Source organism: Symphalangus syndactylus, chromosome 10, assembly GCF_028878055.3.
Source record: "Symphalangus syndactylus isolate Jambi chromosome 10, NHGRI_mSymSyn1-v2.1_pri, whole genome shotgun sequence".
Taxonomy (NCBI): domain Eukaryota; kingdom Metazoa; phylum Chordata; class Mammalia; order Primates; family Hylobatidae; genus Symphalangus; species Symphalangus syndactylus.
This window is the reverse complement of record NC_072432.2, coordinates 96254846-96274264: the sequence shown is the minus strand read 5'-3', so window position 1 is coordinate 96274264 and position 19419 is coordinate 96254846. Positions and strand designations below refer to the sequence as shown.

General features: G+C 37.4%; 1 protein-coding gene across 4 annotated transcripts in view; it reads right to left on the bottom strand.

Moving 5' to 3' along the window:
* XRN1 (5'-3' exoribonuclease 1) overlaps window positions 1-19419 on the bottom strand; it is a 145332-nt gene that overhangs the window by 74227 nt on the left and 51686 nt on the right. For all 4 annotated transcript variants that reach the window (XM_055295158.2, XM_055295157.2, XM_063610665.1 and 1 more), the window contains exons 20-23: window positions 18905-19036; window positions 5179-5341; window positions 3966-4079; window positions 732-830 (exon numbers count right to left, since the gene is read on the bottom strand). In XM_055295158.2, coding sequence (XP_055151133.2) covers window positions 732-830; window positions 3966-4079; window positions 5179-5341; window positions 18905-19036 — 508 coding nt within the window. The remainder of the gene's footprint in view (window positions 1-731; window positions 831-3965; window positions 4080-5178; window positions 5342-18904; window positions 19037-19419) is intronic.

The window sequence follows — 19419 nt, the reverse complement described above, 5'->3', positions numbered from 1 at the left end:
GCAAACTATCAATCAACTGTAGGAGAAGAATAAAGACATCTCCAGACACGCAAGTTTTCTCAGAAGCTACTGGAGTAAGTGCTCCATCAAAATGGAGATATAAATCAGAAAGAGTGAGGCATGAGAGTCAGAAAATGAAGCTGGTTGATTGTGAATTAATATTAGCTAATTATCCAACCAATCAATAAGAACAAATGACAGATATCAGAACCTTCCCTCTATTTTAACAGGAGAAAAGAAAGCCAGTGGAATTTTTTGGTGAGAAAGTCCTGAAAAAGATGCTATTAACTTAAATGCATTTTTCCAATATTCTTTAGGATTGAGACTGTTCATTCTTAGCTAAGAGATACATACAGCATTTGCAGAAAGGCCATTTGTCACTTGCAACTAAAAATGCAGGCTCTGAATTATTATGAAAGGTTTAAAACACCTGAATCTATTCCCAGAGGGTGTGCTAATCAATGTGCCTCTTATAAGCTTGAACACAATAATCCATAACAATCACTACAGATTAATAACGAGATTTCAGTGATTTCCCCCCACAAAGATCTACACGAAGTTTTGAGCACAGATTCCACACTTATTTTTAAATACTAGATGCAACTGGGAGAGAGAATCTAATCAGTATTAAATAAAATATCTGAAATAAATTCAAAGGAGGTGGCAAAAATATCCTAATATTTTAAAAGTTTATCAATTCTTAATGAAACAATACAAACTACTGTACTCACATGCTGGTTCTGTATTAAAGCATCAAGATTGGGTTCACATGGAATGCTGAAAATCACACGAATCCTACCTTCTGTAATCACATCACCTGAATCCTGAACCTTAGAAGAAAAAAAAAAATCACAGTATAGTCTCTTTCAGTACATTTTATTTTTTAACTTATTTGAACACTATTATTTTTGAAATACAGTATGACAAGTTGGATAGTGGAAATTCTCTTGAAATTTGTTAAGTGGGTATGAAAATACTGTAAATTTGAGTCGCTGTATCATTGCTTTAATGGTTAACTTATTTTGAGACAGAATCTATAATACTGTAAATTTGAGTCACTGTATCATTGCTTTAATGGTTGTTAATTTGTTTTTTCTTGTTTTCTTTTTGACAGGATCTCATTCTGTCAGACGAGATCAGGTGCATTCAGGGTTGTATGGCTGTAGACAGGACCTCATTCTATCATTCAGGCTAAAGTGGTGGGATCACAGCTCACTGCAACCTTGAACTCTTGGGCTCAAGTAATTTTCCTGCCTTGGTCTCCCCAAAGTGGTAACATAATAGGTGTAAGCCACTGCACCTGGACAATCGACAATTATTTTTTATTTTTATTTTTTGGCAACAGGGTCTTGCTCTGTCATCTAGGCTGGAGTGCAGTGGCACTATCATGGCTTACCGACTTGCTGCACTTGGCTTCCTGGGCTCAAACAATCTTCCCACCTCAGCCTCTCAAGCAGCTGGAGCTACAGGTGTGCACCACTAAGCCCAATTATTTGCAGAGATGGGATTTTGCCATGTTGCCCAGGCTGGTCTCAAACTCCTGGGCTCAACAAATTTCCCCACCCCCGCCTTGGCCTCCCAATGTGCTGGGATTACAGGTGCATGCCACTGTGCTTGGCCCAATCATTCTTTTTTAAATTAACTTTTTATTTGCAAATAATTCCAAAGTACCAAAAAGTTGCAAAAAAAAAAAAAAAAAAAAAGTGGAGGTTGCAGTGAGCCCAGATCATGCCACTGCATTCTATCTGGGTAATAGAGCGAGACTCTGTCTCCAAAAAAAAAGAAAAGAAAAAAAATTTATCCAGATTCACCTGTTGTTAGCATTGTAAAACAAATGCCTTTAACATTTGTATACTGTGTGTGTATTTACCTACACAGTTATCTTTCTGAACCCCTTGAGTATATATGACATATATCATGTCCCTGACCTCAATATATCAGTGTGTATTTCCTAAGATATTTTACTATATAATCACAGTACAGTTATTAAGTATATAAATTTACATTGACATACTTTTATCTAAGCTACCATCTATATTCCAATTTTGTCAGTTGACCAAATAGTGTCCTTTATAGAACTATTTTCTTCCTTTATTATAAGATCCAGATTAGGATCAGATATTGCATTTAATTGTCGTATCTCTTTAGCATCCTTTAATCTAAAATGTATCCACTGCCTTTCTTTGTTTTTGTTTTTATAACACTGACCTTTTAAGTTACTGCTTTTTTTTTTTTTTTTTTTAGACAGAGTCTCGATGTGTCATCCAGGCTGGAGTGCGGTGGTATGATCTCAGCTCACCACAACCTCTGTCTCCCAGGTTCAAGCAATTCTCATTCTCAGCCTCCCAAGTAGCTGAGATTACATGTATACGCCACCATACCCGGCTAATTTTTTATAATTTTAGCAGAGATGAAGTTTCGCTGTGTTGGCCAGCCTGGTCTCGAACTCCTGGCCTCAAGTGATTGCCTATCCTGGCCTCCCAAAGTGCTGGGATTACAGGAGTGAGCCACCATACCCAGCCAACATTGACATTTTGAAGAATATATGATTTGTCCCTCCCTCTCCAACCTGCCTTTAAAAAACAAACAAACAAACAAAAAAACAGTTCCTCATTTTGGGTTTGTTTGATGCTTCCACATAATTAGGTTATAGTAATACATTCACAGCCAGAATACTGCACAGGTGATGTGTCCTCCAAAGGGTATTACATCTGGAGGTACACAATGTTCATCTGTCCTTTAATGTGATGCTAACTTTGATTATACCATCAAGATGTTGCTCAATTTTTTTCCTGCATAATTACAGTTTTTGTTTCCCTTGCAGCTAATAAATAGTCTGTAGGAGATACATTCTAAGACCATGCAAATATCCTGCTCCTGATTGAAAAAAAAAAAATTCCCCCTAGATTTAGTTCCCAAAGATGATTCTTACATGATTCAATCTTTATCATAATGGTTGCACAACGGTTTTTCAACTGCAGCACTCTCTCCAAATTTACTTCTTACATGCTACTACAGACAAGAGCCCTTCCTTTCCCTATTTATCTTTTTACTGTCACTATGGAATCATGAATTCCTGTTTTCCCCCCAGTGGTTTATAATTAATTACTGAATTTAATTATTTTGTCACTCAAAGTATCCAAGATTTGGGTAGTGGTAGTACCCTCAACCTGGTTCCTGTGTTTGTTTACATGACATACTCCCACCATTCTTCTGAGCACCTCCTTACTTTCTGACATAACAAGATGTTCCAGGTTCATCTTGTATCTTCCCTGCCCCAGATCCAGAATCAGCAATTTCTCTGAGAAGCCCTGTTCCTTTTAGTGAGGTATCAAATTAGAGGTCAAGATCTGGGTGGTACATGTGCTCATTGTGCTAAGGTGTCTTTGCTTCTTATCCCTTTCAGCAAACAGAGCTAGAAACATATGCATACGTGTATATATACATACAGATATATTTGTGCCTATATACACAGATATACAAACATATATACATATTTTAGAAACCATGAGTTCACACTAATACTTCCAAATCTGTCCCTATAGGTTCTTTCTTGCTTTCTCCCCTTCCATATTTGCATGTACCTTTTTCCATTTAAGAACCAAAGTTCCTCAAATATGAACGCATTTACAAATTCACTCAAGCCTATTACATGCCTAAAATAGTTACAAAATTGCTTCATCCATACCACTACAATAAACAAAACTGCTAAAAAAAAAAGAGATCAGGATTTGAACACACCACCTCTTGATCCTAATCTGCTCAAGACTAAAAGTATACAGTCTTTAGTCTTAGATATATAGTCTTCAGATATATAAGTCAAGCACTGTGTTCATAAGTTACATGGATAAATTCTTTATTTTTTCCCTTCATTATTATATTTTAATTTAAACCTAAATGAAGAGAAGTTAAGTAACTGCTTTAAACTAGAGAAAAATGTATCAGTAACAATAATGGAAACTAACTTCTCCAGTGCAGCCATAATAGGGAGTTCCCAGCATAAAGACCATACTTCTCAGAGGAAACAAATCATCCAATGTTTTGATATTGGAGAAACGAGAGTCGAAAGCTCGGATGTCCTACATAAAATAAAAGTAAATCATCTTAGTCACAATTTCTATAGATTGCGTATCAAGTTTTTTTCCTATGGGATTATGACTATGCTGTTTGCAAATGTCAGTGTGAAGATTTTTCTACATAATGCCAACAGCTAAAATTTGTTGACTGGTTATATGGCAGGCACTCTTCTATGTGCTTCACACATTTATTGAGTTCATTTAATCCTCATGACAAACCTCTGTGGCAGAGACCATTATTAGCCTCACTTTACAGATGAGAAAACTGGGGCACAGAAAGGGGATGAATCTTGTCCAAGGTCATGCAGCTAAGAAGCCAACTCAGGCAGCCAGTGCTCTTAAGTCACTTAATCACTACACTGTACTATAACACCCCAAATTACAGGATTGCTACATACTTAAAAAAATTTTTGTCCTCTTTTCGTATCTAAGATTATAAATGCAAAAGTAAATGCCTTTTACATTTATAAGATGATTTAAGGCAAATATTTTTGAAGAATAAAAATATAAAATTCAAGGGTATAAGTTAATGCTGGGATTTTTTCTTTAGGAGACTAAGTCCTTAAAAAAAAGCATAAAAGGCCGGGCTCAGTGGCTCACACCTGTAATCCCAGCAGTTTGGGAGGCTGAGGCGGGTGGATCATGAGGTCAGGAGATTGAGACCATCCTGGCTAACATGGTGAAACCCTGTCTCCACTAAAAAATACCAAAAAATTAGCCAGGTGTGGTGGCAGGCGCCTGTAGTCCCAGCTACTCGGGAGGCTGTGGCAGGAGAATGGCACGAACCCAGAAGGTGGAGCTTGCAGTGAGCAGAGATCGCGCCACTGCACTCCAGCCTGGGCAACAGAGCGAGACTCCGTCTCAAAAAAAAAAAAGCATAAAAAAGCATGAAAGACAAGTTTCCTAACTACATATGCTGAGTGTCTGAGCATGTAATACTTCTTACAAATAATAAGTTATTTTGTAAATTATATTAAATGATAATCTCTATTATACATTGCTGTATTAGTCTATATTAATATATCATCTTTTCATTATACAGTGTATAACAGTGTATTAATAGTGTATATTAAGATAGAATAGAAACTTGATATAGACTTACCTTGACAATAGTTTGATAAACAAAAGGAACAACTTGTTTTGACCACTGTTTCTCTAGACGAACTTCACCATTTTGATTTATTTGATATTTACGACCTGTGAGTAACTGAGCATACACAACTGCAGATGTTTCATTTATTATTATTCCTTTTCTTCTCAGGTAGCTAAAAGAAAGAATAAACATGAAAGAAACATGAAATATACATATGAATGAGTATGCAGATATTCTAGGACGATAATCATCAACTATTGTAAACTATCAACTCATAATCAAATGTGTAAATAAACTTCAAATAAGTACGCTAGCAGTTCCAGGTACCTAACTTGAGACTTTCTGCATTATTTATTTTACTCTGTGGGTACTTCTCCAACTGTCTATGCGATTAAATAAGAACTCACAGAGCTATAAGGAACTCCTGTTCTCACATCCACTAGGATCGTTATAATTAAAAAACAGGGAAAAAAATAAGTTTTAGTGACAACATGGAAAAACTGTAGCATCTGCACATTGCTGGTGGGACTGTAAAATGGTGCAGCTGCTGTGGAAAATGGTTTGGCAGTTCCTCAAAAGCAACATATAATTAACACATGACCCAACAATTCTAAGCATTCCAACCTCCGCAGATTGGAAACAGGTACTCAAACAAATATTGATACACAAATGATCATAGCACCACTATTCAAATAGCCAAAAAGTACAATCCAATCCAAATGTTCATAAATGAACAAATGGATAAACAAAGGGTGGCGTATCTATACAATGGAATATTATTCAGTCATAAAGAGGAATAAGCACTGACACATGCTACAATGTGTATGAACTTCAAAAGCATGCTAAATGAAAGAAGCCTGATACAAAAGGCCATATATCATATGATTCCATTTATATGAAACATCTAAAATAGGTAAATCCATGAAGACAGAAAATAGATTGGGGGTTGCCAGGAGTATGTGATGGCTTTTCCAATCTAAAGTAATTCAGACAGCCTCCTAGTTTTTTAGACAAAAGTTTACTGGAACATAGTCATCCATTCACTTCCTGTCTATGGCTGCTTTTGCGCTACATGGTAAAGTTGAGTAGTTGTGACAGATATTGTAAAGTCTACAAAGCCTAAAATATTTATTATTTGCCCTTTACAGAAGAAGTTTGCTGACCTTTCATCTAAATATATAATCATTCTTCATTTAAGGAATATTTTCTTATCTCCTTTCCATTTTCTCTTTCTAGAACTCCTATTAGATATTAAAATTCTGACTATATTATTTTCATCTCTTTGTGCTTTTGTACTGCTTACTGAAGGAATTCCTAAGGTTGATCATTTAGCTCACTGATTCAATTTTTAGTATGCCCATATTACTACTCAGTCCATCTACCGAGCTCACTTTACCAATCACACTTTAAAAGTTTTATGTTTATACAAATATATGTCATAAAGATAGTATATAATATAGACTATATAAAATAGCATATAATATAGTATATAATTATATAACACATTATATATTTTTTCATATCAGCCTATACTTTAATAATGTTGTCTATGGCAAAGTTGGTCTGAAAAAAGTCATGTCACCTTAGCTAGAAACAAAAGTTTTCCAACAAATTTTTGAAACACACCATTTTCTAAAAATTTATGAGAATTTTTTTCTACCACTTTCACTTAAAAGTCATTTAGCCAGTAATCTTGATATCAACAGCTGACCAGGACATTTCAAGAAATCTTTATAATTATGGGCCAGTATTTCTCATGAAAGTAGATGCAAAAATCTTAAAACAAATTTAAACAGATAAAATCCAATTATGTATAAAAGGACAATATATCATAAATAAATGGGATTTATTCCAGAAATTTAGGGGTAGATTAATATTGGAAATTCAATCAATATAATTCATCAGATTAACAGGATAAAAATAATATAATCAGTTTGACAGCTGTGGAAAGAACATTTTACAAATCAGCACCAACTAATGATAAAAAATCTTAACCAGAAGGAAATTTCCTTAATCTGATAAAGAACAGTAATTAAAAACAAGCTACAGTGATAATTTTATTTAAAGATAAATTACTTAGTTTTCCCCTGAAATTGAGAATGACACAATAAGCCAGTAAGAAAACTATAAAGTAATGAAAAAAAGATAATCTACCCAATTTTAAAAAGGGCAAAAGACTTGAACAGGCATTTCACAAAAGAGTATGCATATTCAAATGGCCAACAAACATGAAAGGATGTTCAATTTTATTAGTCATCAGGGAAATGCAAATTAAAGCAAAATGAGATACTACTACTATACCAAAATGGCTAAAATGAAAAAGCAATAGTAAGTACTTATGAAAACAGAAATCAACAGAAGTTCTTATAAACTGCTGGTAGAGTGTAAATTGATACAGTTTGCAAACCTTTTTGGTAGTATCTGTTAAAGTTGAATGTAGGCATATGCTATGAAGCAGTAATTCTACTCTTAGATATATACCCAAAAGGAATGCATATATATACGTTCACCAAAAGCCCCAAATGAGAAACAACTCAAATATCCATCCAGTGTAGAATGGAAAAATTGTGCTGTATTCATACAATAGTATCATTAGTGAAAATGAACCAACTATGATTACATGTAACAATATGGATATTAGAATCACAATACTGACCAAACGAAATCAGCCTCAAGAAGAATACACTCTGTGTGAATGAACTTATACTGCATAAAGTTCAAAAATAGAAAACACAAATGTATGTGGTTACAAGTCAAAATAGTTATCCTCATCACTGGGGGTGGGGAGGGAGCAGCAGATGGTAATGGATAAAAAGGTGTACAAGGGACTTCCTTGGATTATGATAATATTCCTGTTACTGTTTTTTGACTTGTATTCTTGTTCCACATGTGAAAATTCATCAAGTAATATACTTATGATTTCACTTATGATTAATACACTTATAATTTGTAGGTATTTTTTGCTCCATATGTATATAGCCATACTTTGGGAGACATTTCAGGTTCAATTCCAGACCACCACAATAAATTGAGTCACATGAATTTTTCTGTTTCCCAGTACATACCAAAGTTGTGTTTACACTGAGTCTATTAAGTGTATAATAGCATTATGTCTAAAAAAAATGTATATATCTACTATGGTTTGGATATAGTTTGTTTGGCTCCACCAAGTCTCATGTTGAAATCCAATCCCCAGTGTTGGAGATGGAGCCTGGTGGGAGATGTCTGTGTCATGGGGTGGATCCCTCATAAATGGCTTGCTGCTGTCTTCCTTGTAATGAAGAGGATATGGGGGTTTATCACTCTACTAGTTCCCATGAGAACTGACTGTTAAAAAGAACCTGGCACCTCCCTCCCTACCCCTCTCTTGCTTCTTTTCTTGCCATGTGATCTGTACACGCCTGTTCCTCTTTGTCTTCTGCTATGAGTGGAAGCTTCCTATGGCCCTCACCAGAAGCATATGCTGAGGCCATACTTCTTGTGCAGTCTGCAGAACTTTGAGCCAAACATACCTCTTTTCTTTATAAATTACCCAGCCTCAGACTGGGCTAAGACAATACTTTCATTTTCAAATACAGTTGACACTTGAAAAACACAGGTTTGAACGACATAGGTCCACTTACATGCAGATTTTCTTCCGTATCTAACACCTCCAAGACAGCAGATGAACCCCTCCTCTGCCTACTCAACACGAAGACGAGGATGAAAACTGTTATGATCAACCACTACCACTTAATTAATAGTAAATATATTTTCTCTTCCTTATGATTTTCTTAATAACATTTTCCTCTCTATCTTACTTTATTGTAAGAACACACTATATAATACATATACAAAATATGCGTTATCAACTACTTATGTTATTGGCAAGGCTTCTGATGAACAGTAGGCTTTTAGTAGTTAAGTTTTTGGGAGTCAAAAGTTGTATGTGCATTTTTTTTTACTGTATTGGGGGTCAGCACCCCTACCTCCCACACTGTTCAAAGATCAACTGTACTTTATTGCTCAAAAATGCTAACAGTAGGCTACTAGTAGTTAACTTTTTGCTAGTGGAGGGTCTCGCCTTGATATTGATGGCTGTTGATTAGTCAGGGCAGTGGCCGATGAAGGTTGGGATGGCTGAGGCGATTTTTGAAAATAAGACAATAATAAAGTTTGCTGGATCAGTTGACTCTTCATGAAAGATTTCTCTGCAGAAGAGAAGTTCTTTCCAACTTGGACTCAATGCTCTCAAGGTCTGCCATTGCTTTTCAACTAAATTTATGTAATATCCTAAATCCTTTGCTGTCATTTCAACAATGTTCACAGCATCTTCACTATGAGCAGATTTCATCTCAAGAAACCACTTTCTTTGTTCATCTATAAGAAGCTACTCTTGGCCGGGTGCATTGGCTCATGCCTGTAATCTAAGCACTTTGGCACGTTGGGAGGCCAAGGCAGGCGGACACTTGAGAGCACGAGTTTGAGACCAACCTGGCCAAAATGGCAAAACTCTGTCTCTAATAAATATAAAAAAATTAGCTGCATATGGTGGCACTTGCCTGAATCCCAGCTACTCAGGAGGCTGAGGCACGAGAATCGCTTGAACCCAACAGGTGGAGGTTGCAGTGAGTTGAGATCGCACCACTGCACTCTGGCTTGGGTGACAGAGCAAGACTCTGTCTCAAAACAAAACAAAACAAAGAAGCAATTCCTCATCCATTCAAGTTTTATGAGAAAGCAGCAATTCAGTTCCATCTTAAGGCTCCACTTCTAATTCTAGTATTTTTTGCTATTTCCACCACATCTGCAGTTACTTCCTCCACTGAAGTTTTGAACCTCTCAAAGTCATATAGGAGGGTCGGAATCAACTTCTTTCAAATTCCTGCTAATGTTGATAGATACTTTGAAATCCCATGAATCATGAATGTTCTTAACGGCATCTATAATGGTGAATCCTTTCCAGAACGTTTTCAATTTACCTTGCTCAGATCCATCAGAGCAATCACTCAGAGTCTCGCTCTGTCACCCAGGCTGGAGTGCAGTGGTGTGATCTTGGCTCACTGCAACCTTCACCTCCCAGGTTCAAGCAATTCCACTGCCTCAGCCTCCCAAGTAGCTGGGATTACAGGTGTGTCTACCACCACGCCCAGCTAATTTTTGTATTTTTAGTAGAGACAGTGTTTCATCATGTTGGCCAGGTTGGCCTCGAACTCCTGACCCCAGGTGATCCGCCCACCTCAGCCTCCCAAAGTGCTGGAATTACAGGCATGTGCCACTGTGCCTGGCCAAAAATGTATTTCTTAACTACTAAAATTTGAAAGTTCAAATTACTCCTTGATCCATGGGCTGCAGAATGGATGTTGTGTTTGCATGCGTGAAAACATTATCTCCTTGACATCTCCATCAGAGCTCTCAGTTGATCATGTGCACTGTCAATGAGCAGTAATATTTGGAAAGGATCTTTACTATGACCAGTAGGTCTCAACAGTGGACTTAACATATTCAGTAAACCACACTGTTAACCGATGTGCTGTCATTCAGACTTTGCTGTTCCATTTATAGAGCACAGGCATAGATTTAGCAGAATTCTTAAGGGCCCCACGATTTTCAGAATGGTCAATGAGCACCAGGTTCAACTTAACCAGTTGCACTTTTCCCTAACAAGAGAGTTAGCCTGATTTTTGAAGCTCTGAAGCCAGGCATTGGCTTCTCCTCTGCACCTATGGAAGTCCAGGATGGCATCTTATTCCAATAAGAAGGCTGTTTCGTCCTTGTTTGTTGTTTAGTGTAGCCATCTTCATCCATGATCTTAGCTAGATCTGGATGACTCACTACAGCTTCTACATTAGCATTTGTTGCTTCAGCTCACACTTTATATTATGGAGATGGCTTCTTTCCTTAAACTTCATGAACCAACGTCTGCTCACTTCAAACTTCTTCTGCAGCTTCCTCACCTCTCTCAGCCTTGGTAGAATTGAAGAAAGGTAGGGCCTTACTGTGGATTAACCTTTGGCTTAAGGGAATGCTGTGACTAGTCTCGTCTTCTACCCAGACCACTAAAACTTTCTCCATATTAGCAATAAGGTTGTTTAATTTGCTTATCATTGGTATATTCACTGGAGTAGCACTTTTGATTTCCTTCAAGAATTTTTCTTTTTCTATTAAAAATACTGATCATAGATGACCATGACAGATATAAAAATAACAATAATAAAGTTTGAAATACTGTGAGAATTACCAAAATGTGACACACAGGCATGAAGTGAGCACATACTGTTGGAAAAAATGGCACTGATAGAGTTGCGACATGGTTGTCACAAGCCTCTAATTTTTAAAAAATGCAACTATCTGTGAAGCACAATAAAGAGAAGCACAATAAAACAAGGTACGGCTGTATTTCAATGTTTCCATTAAAATAAAATCCCCCAAATAGTTAGTTAGCTAAAAACTTTTAAATTCCCAAGTGGTTGGAAGATTTTCGTCCATTTACTTTTTCTTTTACTATATACTTTTACTGCTTTGGAGTCAGTGTTGTTGTCTGTCTGAAAATTTCTTAGCCAGACTTGGTGGCTCGCCCTTGTAATTCCAAGTACTCCAGAGGCTAAGGCAGGAGTATCACTTGAGGTTAGGTGTTCGAGACTAGCCTGAGCAACACAGTGATACCCCATCTCTACAAAAAATTAAAATAGTAGCCTGGCATGGTGGTGTGCACCTATAGTCCCAGCTACTGCAGAGGCAGAGGCAGGAAGATTGCTCGAGCTCAGGAGCTCCAGGTTGTGGTGAGATATAATATGAATGTGCCACTGCACTCCACCCTGAGTGACATAGTAAGATGCCATCTCACTAAAAAAAAAAAAAAAAAAAAAATATATATATACATATATATATATATAGAGAGAGAGAGAGAGAGAGAGATGAATGAAATAAAATTTATTGTATTTTCTTACTATCCTGCATGAAAGGGTTTTTAATATATGGTGCATAGTCTGATCTATAACTTTTACAACAATGAATTATATTATTTTGATCCTATTTTTGCATAGTTGTTTTTTGATTACTAGATCTGTCAGGAGCCGGGCATGGTGGCTCATGCCTATAATCCCAGCACTTTGGGAGGCTGAGGCGGGAGGATCACTTGAGCCCAGGAGTTTGAGACCAGCCTAGGCAATACAGTGAGATCTCGCCTCTATTAATAAAAAAAGATCTGTCAGGGATAGAATGGTCAGACTCCCAAACTTATAGTGATCCTTAATTTGCTTCAGTTTTTCCTGCAGTTTGCAAGACACGATTGTAAGACATATCATTATTTGATGTACCACTGAACAAGAAAAAGAATCCTCCAATTAAACTTTGACACTGCAAAATACATTATAAGTTCATAAATGACAAAAAGTAAACAAATGTGTTTTAGAATCCACCAAATACAACTGTATGTTAATTATGTTCTTCAGTGTATACAGGTTTTTTTTTTTTTTATCTTTTCCCTTTTTAGTGTATACAGGTTTATGTTTGTTTTATCTACAGTGTGAAGTAAACTTTTTGTAAATAATTATCTTTTCTCCTATTTATTCTTTTGGCCTTCAGTGAAGCTTTGTCTGATTTTTAACACTGCAATCCTCATTTTCTTTTTATCTGTATTTCACAGGTATATATTTGATAATGTGTAATTTAAAGAGACTAAATCAAACCAAATGTTTATTTAAAAATTTTTGGAATATAGGCCGGGCGCAGTGGCTCACGCTTGTAATCCCAGCACTTTGGGAGGCCGAGGAGGGAGGATCACGAGGTCAGGAGATCGAGACCACGGTGAAACCCCGTCTCTACTAAAAATACAAAAAATTAGCCGGGCGTGGTGGCGGGCGCCTGTAGTCCCAGCTACTTGGAGAGGCTGAGGCAGGAGAATGGCGTGAACCTGGGAGGTGGAGCTTGCAGCGAGCCAAGATCGCGCTACTGCACTCCAGCCTGGGTGAGAGAGCGAGACTCCGTCTCAAAAAAAAAAAAAAATTTGTAGTATAAATATAAAACTATACTTTCTAAAAACTGTGGATGGTGAGGGGTTACTGTGCTTTAGACTTTACTAACTGGCTATAGGTGTACTTCTTGTAGTTGGTCAACAGTTGAATGATGATCTTGGTGATGTAACCTAAGTGCTTTTGTATTTTAATAAAAGAACTATATAGCCTCTTAAATTTATTGACACAATTCTTAGTTTGGTCATTTCTGTTATCTTATTTTAATTCTACTTTTTGGCTTCCTAAATGATGTTTTATTTTGCCTTTCTATATTCTAGTCATCTTTCATTCATTTGATTTTTTTCATCAGTCATTTGCAAGTCAGAAATCTTGAGTTCCAATTTCTATTAATGGTTATTTTAAAATTAAATTTAAAAAATATTCATACTTCTTGGCTGGGTGCGGTGGCTCATGCCTGTAATCCCAGCAATTTGGAAAGCTGAGGCAGGTGGATCACTTGAAGTCACGAGTTCAAGACCGGCCTGGCTAACACGACGAAATTCCATCTCTACTAAAAATACAAAAAAATACAAAAATTAGCCAGGCATAATGGCCCACACCTGTAGTCCCAGCTACTCGGAAGGCTGAGGTGGGATAATAGCTTGAACTCAGGAGGCAGAGATTGCAGTAAGCTAAGATGGTGTCACTGTACTCCAGCCCAGGTGATAAGAGTGAGAGCCTGTCTTAGGAAAAAAAAAAAAAAATTCGTACTTCTCTAATTTTCTAAATTATAAATGAAGTTATCTTAACTTTCTCCTATGCAAAGAGTGTTAGCACTAAAAAATTAATTCTATATTTTAATAGTTCCAGTGTTTATCACTAGTCATTTAATAACTACTTTTTTTTTTGTTAGCGGGGAGACAAAGTCTTGCTCTGTTGCCCAGGCTGGAATGCAGTGGCACAATCTTGGCTCACTGCAACCTCCACCTCCTGGTTCCAGCAATCCTCCTGCCTCAGCCTCCTGGGTAACTAGGACTACAGGCGCACACTACCATACCTGGCTAAGTTTTGTTTTTTTTTTTTTTTGAGATGGAGTCTCACTCTTTCGCCCAGGCTGGAGTGCAGTGGTGCATTCTTGGCTCACTGCAACCTCCCCCTCCCAGGTTCAAAAAATTCTCCTGTCTCAGCCTCCCGAGTAGCTGGGATTACAGGTGCCCACCACCATGCCTGGCTAATTTTTGTATTTTTAGTAGAGACGGGGTTTTGCCATGTTGGCCAGGCTGGTCTTGAACTCCTGACCTCAGGAGATCCACCCGCCTTGGCCTCCTAAAGTGCTGGGATTAAAGGTGTGAGCCACCGTGTCCAGCCAATAACCACATTTTTAATGTTGATCAATCTCTTGCTTGATAGAGGTGTAGGGTGTTGGAGCTGTTCTCCAAATTATCCTCTATGTGCATCACTTTCTCCATGATGTCCCATAAAGTACTTCCTTGCCCCTTTTTCCAGGTCTTCTTCCATTCCTAAACCTTTTCACTCCATTTTATCCTCAATTTCTCCCTCCTTATCTGAAGGTTCCACCACTTCCCTATCAAATAGTAGTTGTTTGTTTTCATACCATGCACCCTCAGGGGTAGGAGAGTGTTTTGGTGTTCTCCTTACAGCCCACTGAGACCTCAAAATCTCTAGTAGTAAACTACCCTCCACTTCCCATTCTATTCTTACGTCAATGTCTACATGTATGATCTACCCATCACCATAACTCATTTTCATAACCTCTTTATCTCCAATAACCTCCTTCATTTCACCTAAGCCAGCAATTTCTATGGCCATGACTTGGTTTTTGACATTATCCATAACCACTGAACCTCTGAAATCACTAACACAAACATCTTACTGTCTGATAACTTCCTCTTCATCCAACTTGCATGTTCAACTACTTTGTTCAATTTTATCTGGGGTTTCCAAACCACTAAACTTTCTATCTTCTCCCAGACTTTTTTTTTTTTTGAGACAGTCTTGCTCTGTTGCCCAGGCTGGAGTGCAGTGGTGTGATCTTGGCTCACTGCAACCTCTGCCTCCCAGGTTCAAGTGATTCTCCAGCCTCAGCTTCCGGAGTAGTTGGGACTACAGGCAGGCGCTGCCATGCCCGGCTAATTTTTGTATTTTTAGAAGAGATGGGGTTTCGCCATGTTGGGCAGGCTGGTCCTGAACTCCTGACCTCAAGAGATCTGCCCATCTTGGCCTCCCAAAGTGCTGGGATTATAGGCATGAGCCACCACGCCCGGCCTCCCAGACTATTACTACTATTACTGTCTACTACTTTCTTCACTTCTCCCTCTATCCCACTTAGATTTCACCGTCTACCACTTCAGTAATATTCTTGCCAGTATTCTAAACTTCCTTGCCTCTGTCTCTTCATTGTGCTCATGTGGCAAAATCCAGTGCTGAGTAAATCCAGCCATTTGTTTTTTCTAAGGCTGTGACTGGTGAACTCACTTCTATCCCAAAACACAGGGTAGAATGTTTCATTATAAATTATGACTCCAACTTCAAAAAGGATCCTCAATACTGCTTACCATTCTACCACATTTTCCTGATAAACTGATAGTCTTCTATTTCCCTGAATAACTATTTTCAAACCTCCTTCACTCTACTCCAACTTATGACCAACCTTCCTTTTCCTCCAGCCATCCTCAATAGCTAAACTCATCAGCATCTACTTTACAAGGAAAATATAATCAAATGAGAGCTCCTCAGCTTTCCCAATGCCAAACACACAAACCAACTTATATGTGCTTCCCATACTGTTAAAACAGAGGAGCTATCTCATATCCTATTTAAGAATCCATCTCCTTCCATCTTAGAATTTATTGTTTTCTCTGTGCTCCTTCTCATTGTTTTTACACACAATTAAAACTCTCTGACTAAACCAAAAACCAGCTCTACTCAATCCTATATCCTTCTTTAGCTATCTCTTACTGGTGATTTTCATCAGAAAAAAAATTTGTTACACAGTTACACAGAAATTTATTAGGTACATCATATGTGCTTAGAGGGTTTCTCAAAATAAAACTACATGATTTGGTACTTATGGAAATATTTCATGTATATGTTTATAGGAAAAGAATATACTCAACTTAGTAGAACATATCTTAGTTAAGATACATGGAGATATGAGATAAGTTAATAAATTCTACATTCTTGCTGCAAAAATCATAGAGCTAAGAATGGTCTGCATAAGGATCACTCCTATTGTTAGAGCCATGGAATCCTCACCTCATGCTACTAACGTTCTAATGTGCAAAAATCACAAATAATTTGTAAACCCTCAGGGGCAGAGCAACAGTGATCTTGTGAATTTCACCTTGGAAGACAGAAGAGCTAGGGAGGCATGAAAAGAAGGGACAAAAAGTGAGATGGTATCGGGGGGAATATGGTAGCAAAGAAAAGCAGTCTAAGAAAATGGTGACCAGAATAAAATAAACCTAAGTGCTCATGAATCCACATAGCCTTGTCTACTCAACTTGGTTGACAAGGTTAAACAAGACAGCCTGAACTGCTAGGCACTAGAAACTATTCTCTAGTGAACCAGTATACATTGTTATCATCTCCAGCAGTCTTCTGCATTGATAGTTCTCTCTGTCCTTTGCTGCCCTCATATTAGTTCAAGCTCATTCAGAATGGGAGCAACAGATAAGAGGTCAAGATCTCTTGGTCTCTCTCACAGCTAAACTTTTTGAACAAGTTGTCAATCTCTACTGTGTCTCCACTTCTGCAACTCTCAATCATTCCTTTACCCACTCTAGTTTGGCTTTCAGCTCCATGGCTCAATCAATATAGCTCTTGCTAAATCTCTTCAAAATATATGGTGTGGTTTATTACCTTATTCTTGAAATAATCTTTTCCTTTGGTTTACATGATATAACCCTCTTCTTGCTGTTCTCCTACTTTTGAGGTTGCCACTTTCTTTTTTCTTTGTTGCCAATCTTCCTCAATACACACTGCTTTTCCTCCTGCCATAGGGCTTTTCATGTAAGTCTTCCCTCATCATGAAACACTTCCTTTTCATTCCTTGCCTAACTCCCAGTCAGCATTCAGATATCAATTTAATCAACACTTCCTTGGGAAACTGTCCCTGACTACGACAAATTCCTCCCTAGCTAAGTCAAATGGTCTCAGAGCACTACTCCTTCAAGTGCAATTACCATAGTTGTCTCCCATCCAGCAGTTGTAAATATCATGAGTGTAGGAACTGTGTGTTTTTATTATTATTCATTATGTGTTTTTATTCATTACAATGCATACTACTGTATCTATTATAGCAGGTATCAATACATTGATATTCACATATCAATGTCACATATATAAACAAATGACTAAACACTTTACCCGAAGTACTTTGAATGATTATTTTTTCCAATTAAAGGAGTCTTGACTAAAATATTATCTATTCATTCAAACAAACAATTACTGAGCGCCTAGGCACTAACCAATAAATTGGAATAAAGAAGTAACAAAAACAGATATGCTCTCTAGTCTTATGGTGCATACTATCTAAAGAAAGAGTTATTAATCATACAAATAAGTTTATTATTATGGTTTTATTTATATGCTACAAATGACAATTTAGAATGATATAAACTATGGTGGGGTATCTAATTTACACTGTTGGGAGGCAAAAATATGTTCTACCTCTCGAGAGCTATGTTTATCTCCTTTGGTGTTGGATGGTTTTTCATGATCTTTGAACGTTTTCCCAGTTTATTCATCTTTGAATAAGGATGTTGTGGCCTGGTATTAGCCCCAAAATTAGAAGGAGTATCCCTGAATTCTCCAAAAGCTTATCCATGGATAGGAAGGCTGATGGTATACATTTAAAACATTTCATGTGCCAATGCCAGCCTCTCGTATTCTGCTTTTGTTTTGGGAATTCTTGTGTTTGGATGGCAAATGAGAGGTGCTGCTGGGGTGGGATCATGGGACACAAAACACTCTGGCGATCCTTAAAACCAGCATTCCCAGGTGGGTTAGCGTTTCAGTTTGGCTGCATTCTAAGCCCTGGGGAATACGGCTTGGGTGGAAGAGAGTAAAGGGAATGGGGAACGGGAGAAGATGAGGAACAAAAGAGGATTTTTCTTCCAATTTTTTTTTTTTTTTTTTTTTTTTTTGAGACGGAGTCTCGCTGTCGCCCAGGCTGGAGTGCAGTGGCGCGATCTCGGCTCACTGCAGGCTCCGCCCCCTGGGGTTCATGCCATTCTCCTGCCTCAGCCTCCCGAGTAGCTGGGACTACAGGCGCCCGCCACCTCGCCCGGCTAATTTTTTGTATTTTTAGTAGAGACGGGGTTTCACTGTGTTAGCCAAGATGGTCTCGATCTCCTGACCTCGTGATCCGCCCGCCTCGGCCTCCGAAAGTGCTGGGATTACAGGCGTGAGCCACTGCGCCTGGCCTTTTCTTCCAATTTTCATGACTTACATGTGGCCAAAAAATTCAATGGCCTTATACAGTCAGTGAAAATAGCTCTCAAAATCAGTCAAGTATTAAGTGTTATTCCTAGTATTACATGAATTTGTCATTTTTTTTTCTATACTTCATTAGGTATTTCAGTGACAAACTAGGCAAGGCTGTTAACTACTGCTAATCAGATACCACTTTAAACTAGAACTCATTACTTTCGAACACAGGATGAAGATGTAATTAGTATTCAGAGTAACTACTATGTTAAATGGAAAATAAGTTAGAGAATGAGTACATTAAAACGGATTTTAGTTCTATGATATTAAATACTTTTAACGATACTCACTGTTCTGAAATTCCTTGTACTTCTTTTGCCCAGTTAGATTGTTCTTTATCTCCAAGATGAACCACTTTAGATGGTGGGGCAGTTCTTCCTGAATAAAGCTTCTGTGTTCCTGGAGGTTCTTCCAAGTAAAACCTTAAAAGTTAAAATAAAAATTATATAACCAAAATGTTCTGGTTTAATATAGAGTTCTAGAAGTGTGAAGACTCAAATGGAATATTTTTTTCACGTGGTATACTAGCAAAAAACCCCACAACTGTAATATAAATTACAAAACTATAATAATTACAGTTCTTTTTATAAACTAATATAAATTACAGAACAAGGGCTTGTTAATTTCATTCAAATTTTAAAAGCATGGGAAGTACAGAGGAAGAAGATGATAAGTTGGTTAATACAAAGTTAGATAGAAGGAATAAGTTCCAGTGTTCTATAGCAACAGTAGGTTGACTATAATTAACAATTTAGTGTATATTTGAAAATAGCCAGAAGAGATTGAAAATGTTCCCAACACAAAG